The following is a 6,237-nucleotide window of genomic DNA, read 5'->3' on the forward strand; positions in this document are numbered from 1 at the left end:
TGGTAATTTATAATCAGTCACAAGAACGTCGAATCTGAATCACTTGAAAAAACACGGGGGTGCTTAACTTTTTTCCAGGTGTATATAAAAATATATGGCATGTTTGGTAATATATCTACTTTTCTATATTCACTATAAAAAGTTTTTTGGATTTATTATAGGTTAGGAGATGTCAGTCAGTTTAAGTATATATTTTCTTAATTGTCTCTAAATAATATAAGAAGGTATCCCATTTTTTAGAAGTTGATGAGAGAGGTAATTAATTGATTTTGGTATTGTTAATTATCTCTCTAAACAGTGTTGATAGTATTTCAGATTTCTTTACATGTTATGAAAGACGTTTACTAAATTTTTACAAGTTAGGAGAGATATAAATAAACAGACATTATGTCATTATCTCTTTAAACCCAGTGTAAGAATGTTTATTTCTTTTAACAGGCTAGGAATGGTAAATTTATTTAGATGAGTCTTAAATTCCTCTCGAAGCAATGTAGAACGTTTTTTTGATTTTCATATTAGAAGAAACAAATCAGTATATAAAATATGATGTGTTTATGTTGAAGGGAAAAAGTTTTCAGCACAATACATTTATACTGCTAATTCAATTCTTTATTTATAAAAAGTAATCAAATTAGAACAGGGCACTTATTACCTACTTGTAGTAATGTATGTAGAGTATTCTGAAAAAAAAAAAGAATGAAGTCTGTATTTTACAACACATACTGTTCGTGTTTTCAGAGTTATACTGACAGGAACATGGGTTGGAAGATTCATGTAGTAGATGAGATCACCAATGCTGGAACTTGGCTCTTATTTCCTGGTTTTATTGTGCAGTTGGATTGTATTATGCTACTGTATTATTATTTTTGTTCTTCTTGACCCTCTTATATAATTATTTTATTAACATAATTGTATAAGAAAAGTTTTTTTTATAATTTAGAAATGCACCTACTACAAGCTAACTGTTTATTAGTTGGCTTATGTGAAGGTTACTGCAAAGTAGTATTGTGAACTTTTTGTAACAAAAAATCAGTAAAAATTTGATATCCTTTGCTGATGTGTGTGTTTGAAATGCTTTTATATACACTTCTTAGAAAGACTCTGTGGGGCTGAATAACTAATAAAGTATATAAAAGAATACAATAAGCCTAATGCTGAAATCATAAATATTGCTATTGTCTCGTGATAAATATAATTGATTATAATCACACACTGCCAGAAAAAGACATTCACACTATAAGAATTATAAATTTTTATTTTATGACAGTACATAATCATAATTAGACTGGCATATAAGATAAACTACAATAGTTGATAGGTTAATTTTTATTTCTGATCCATACAGTTAGCTGGATTTAACCAAAAGTTATTGATAATTGTTATACTGATTGGTATAAAATTGCTCTAGTAGATAGAACATCTTTTACATGTAGTATTGCTATTATAGTATCAAAATGTATAAATTTAATCTGTAAAGATTTTTTAATATTTAGGAAATTGGCATAACTTCAAACAATAGGATTATGTATAAACAGTCTTTAATGTTTCATCAGCTACTAACCATATTATATTCCAACAATTAAGCTTTTCAACTTAAAATAAAAGTGTAGATCTTTATGAAAGACATTAGAAAACATACAGAAGAAAATTACACAATTTCTATGAAAATAATACACTACTTGAGAACAGATGTTGATGAAATACTACTATCACTTTTTTATTATTGAATATAATTTTAACAACATTCTGAATATAATGTTATTTAAAAATAACTATATAATTCCCTTTATCATGTTTCTAAGATGATGAAATGTTTGAGAAAACTTGCACATTGTTTTAAAGCTTTCATTTCAGTTCTTTGAAGCAGTTACTCTGGTTAAATTTGGATTTGTAGATTATAAAAAATAACATGTTAGTGCACACAATTTAATTATAATATCAGACCTAGTGAATAGCACCTAAAAATTGATAAGATGTAAAACCAAGTTTTTTATGTAGAAAACTTATGATCACATGTCAAATAACCATTAATTATTTAAATTTTTAACATTATCAAGTTGACAAAAAATGAAAGTTCTTTTGTTAAGAGTTGAACTTGTTAACTAATCCTGAATTAATCTCGCATTTGGTACATTTGTTATCTTGCTGTAAATGTATGAAAATCAAAAGAATTTTCCTATACTACGTTTAGGATAATTATTACCAGTTTCTTTTACTTATCATGTTTAATTTAAGACAACTGTACTTCTTTCTGATTTTTTGTTTGATAGGACTCTTTCTGGCTACTACCTTTACCCGCATCCAGAGAAAAAGCAATTCCCCAGAATATTGACCTTAGTCATGACTTTGCACTATTATGTGCAAAACAAATGCACAATGACTGTAATGAAGAACAATTTTGATAACTTGTAGTACAACAGCTATTAGACTTGTAGCATTAAATAAATTACATTTTATTCATCCATTATATATGTATTTTGTTGGATATACAAGACTTTAGTTCAAAAGTTATTATTTAGTTTTGTTGGATATACAAAATTCAGCTTGAAAATTATTATTTAGTTTTCATAACAATAGTGTTAAAGGTTAATTATTTTAAAAGCGATAGTTATGACAAGTTTCGTTATGTAACTCTGCATGAGTGGTACGTTATGAATGTAGATTAATTGTTGTACTAGACTTTTGTAAATTGTTGACATTATCTTTCTCTTTATTCATAATAATAAAAGGGCATGTCTGTGTGACTGCCATAACTCCAAGAGGAAAGAACCTAGAAACTTGAAATTTTGCACCAATACTGAGGGTGTGCATCTTGGTATTACTTATCCACGTGCGTGCGCATTTTATAATGAGGTAAGCTAGCAAAAAACCACATAGAAAAGAAGTGTGACTGCCATAGTTCCAAGTGAAAAGAATGTAGACACCTGAAATTTTGCATTCATATTAAGACAGTGTACCTGGGTATTGTCTTATCTATGTACGTGCGTGTGTGCATTTTTTTAATGAGGCAAGCTAGCAAAAAATCACATAGAAAAGAAATGGTTCCTTATATTACAAATAGAAATCACATACAGTATGTGTGTGTGTGTGTGACCACCATAGCAGCAAGAGAAAAGAACCTAGAAACCCATACTGAGGGTGTGCAACTGGGTAATATTACTTATCCCAGTGGGTGTGCGCATGCGCATTGTTTTGTGAAAAAAGCTAGTGAAAACCATATAGAAAAGAACTGTGGCCACTATAGCTCGAAGAAGAAAGAACAACCTCGACACCTGAAATTTTGCACCTATACTATGTGGACCCTGAGAGTGTGCATCTGGGTATTAGTTATCCATGTGCAAGCACATATTTTTAATGAGACAAGGTAGCAAAAAAACCACATAGAAAAGAAGTGGTTCCTTATATTACCAATAGGAATCACAGAGACATGTGCATGCACATGTGTGTGTCTGCATATGTGTGACCACCATAGCTCCAAGAGGAAAGAACCTAAAAACCTGAAATATTGCATCCATACTAAATGGACACTGAGAGTGTGCATCTGGGTATTATTATCCATGTGCATCCACATATTTTTAATGAGGCAAGATAGCAAAAAACCACATAGAAAAGTAGCATGACTGCCATAGCTCCAAGGGGAAAGAATCTAGACACCTGAAATTTTGCACCCCTACTGAGGGTGTTACTAGGTATTATTTATCCATGTGCATACTCGTGCACCTTTTTTTTAATAAGGCAAGCTAGTGAAAAACCACCTAGAAAAGTATATAGTGTTACGTATCTGCTTGTTTGTTAATTCCCGTAAAAATTCTCTCCAAGAAACTTCAGCGATACAAGTCCTTTCTTAAATAAAACTGGTTTATTCTTCTCAATACAACTTTGCAGTATACAGAATTTCCACAGTCACTTTAACTTAAACACACGCTATAATTCATAACGATTCACGCATTTTACTTACAGTCACTACTGCTCGCTTGACTCAATTATCTGTCTCTATATATCTCTATCTGCTATTATCTCTCCGATTTATTTGCTGGGCTTATATACTAAAATAGAGGGCGCCTAGAAAAGACTAGAGTTCCCAGGAAAAGTCAAGATCCTTCGAGAATCTCATGACATGTTACTAGTCTCACGTGACTTCCGCTGTCGTAACAATAGGTTATACTTTTATTCTAAAATAGGTTCAGAATACACACACAGACATAGTCATCTAGAATATATCAAGAAAATAACCCGAGTGAAGCCTGGTACTTTCATTAGTCTATAATAATAAAAGAGCCTGTATGTGTACGTGCAACCACCATAACTCCAAGAGAAAAGAATATAGAAACCTGAAACTTTGTTTGCATACTAAGGCGCTTCTGGGGGTGCGCACCTGGATATTATTTTTTAGATCTGACTAAAAAAAAATTGACCAGTTTTTTGCCCTATAGCTCTTAAGCCCCATAATTCTGCTTCCTGAAGGTCTATAGAAGAGTATCATTTTTTTTTCTAATTCTCACTTGCTGAATGAACAGTATGTGTAAATTTTTTACCATATGGGAAACAACCAACATTGTTCATCCTGAGACACTGCAAGGATAAAGAATTTGGAAAATACTGTGATAAATTGTGATGTGAAATTCTCAGTGCACTGATAAAGGTACTAAGATGTAAATAAATAAGTCATAACTTACAGCAAAAAATTGTATTACACAATATAATATATGACTGCTATAGGTTTCTGAGAAAAAAAACAGTCTTTGAAAAGATTTTCGGCTGTACCTCATATCTAAAAAGTTTCAAAATACACACATAGACACAGTCGACCAGTAAAATATCAATCTAATAACCCGAGCCATGCCGGTACTTTGGCTAGTGTCTAATATTGTTGTTACTAGAGGTCTAGATATCTGTGGATTTTTCTGCCATATGTTATAAATATATGTAGATACAGAGTGCAAAAAAAAGAAGTTAGTGAAAGTTAGACAAAGTTAGTGAGAGATATAGTTCTAGACTGTGTTTGTAAGTTTAGCCCTAAAGAGTGGCGACTTCTAAAGTGTTACAATTGCAGACTGTATTGTAACAACAGAGATAAAGAATAATTTGTCTTTTCAAATAGTGTCCTAAAGTAATTGAACCTGCCTGTGTGGACTTTGACAAAAAAAAAAAAAGAGACAATTAGTTAAACTCTGGATACAAGTGTGATAACCAATAGTGTCACGAATCTTTCTACATACGTTTGACTTGTTTTGAATATATTCTAAAACAATTAGATGATGTATTGTCTTTTTATTGTTGAAATTTATTGCCAACAAGTCACAGACACCTACTGTAAAAAATCCAGCCATACACAAAACCTGACATTTGGCGAGCCAGCCAGGATTATATGGTGGTAAAAGAAAACGTGAACGTTTATATAGGGTTAGGCATATATACGAGCAGTTGTAGTGGTAGCGAAAATAGTGTAGAGATTACAATCTCGCTATATAAATAGATAGAGAGAAGTGAGCGACTTGAGCTAAAAATATGGTGCTCTTCGAGAGTCTGTTAACAAGAAGAAATAGAGAGAGAAGAGTGTCAACAAAAGAGAGAGGAAAAAAGACTAGAAACAGAGAGAGAGAGAGAGTAAGAGAACAAATGGAGAAAGAAGAAAAGGAGAGACTGAAACAAGAAAATAAGAGTATAAATTGAGATTGCGAAGCTCATCCAACAGAAAAATGAAGGATCCAAAAATGACAATTAGGATCAAGGCCAGCCGACCTAAGCTACCCAAATTTGATGGGCAGAAAGATGACATGGATGCTTTCCTGGAGATACATGAAAGTTTTTCCCAAAGTCCGAATTGGGACAAAGGCAACTGAGCAGTCTGTTTCAGCCCACTTCTCGCAGGAAAAGGCCTACAACGCAAGATCAAGATGAAGACAAGGGATGCTGTCAAGATAAAACCCTACCAGATGTTCTATGTGAAGAGAGACCAACAAGAGAACTGCAAATGTTGGTGCAAACTATATTAGTAGCCTTCATGTATGAACTCAGAACAGTCTTTGTATATAACAAAAAAAGAAGTAAATATTTTTCTTGAAGAGGGGCTTATTGTTCAGATTAAGACTTATTAGTCATCTTATTTAGTGATTGAATACTTAATTATCATATAATTTTCATCATAAGGGTGTTAAAAGTTAATTATTTTAAAAGCAGTATTATGACATATTTCGTTACACAACTCTGTACAAGTCGTACATTGTGAATGTAGTT

General features: G+C 32.0%; 1 protein-coding gene across 1 annotated transcript in view; it reads left to right on the plus strand.

Moving 5' to 3' along the window:
* Nucleotides 1-1,055, plus strand: part of LOC106461856 (protein Skeletor, isoforms B/C-like) — a 159,538-nt gene extending 158,483 nt beyond the window's left edge. Inside the window, exon 17 of the mRNA XM_022388927.1 lies at nucleotides 739-1,055. Coding sequence (XP_022244635.1) covers nucleotides 739-879 — 141 coding nt within the window. The 3' untranslated portion in view covers nucleotides 880-1,055. The remainder of the gene's footprint in view (nucleotides 1-738) is intronic.
* The last annotated feature ends 5,182 nt before the right edge of the window (nucleotides 1,056-6,237 follow it).

This window comes from Limulus polyphemus, unplaced genomic scaffold (genome assembly GCF_000517525.1).
Source record: "Limulus polyphemus unplaced genomic scaffold, Limulus_polyphemus-2.1.2 Scaffold1045, whole genome shotgun sequence".
Classification (NCBI taxonomy): domain Eukaryota; kingdom Metazoa; phylum Arthropoda; class Merostomata; order Xiphosura; family Limulidae; genus Limulus; species Limulus polyphemus.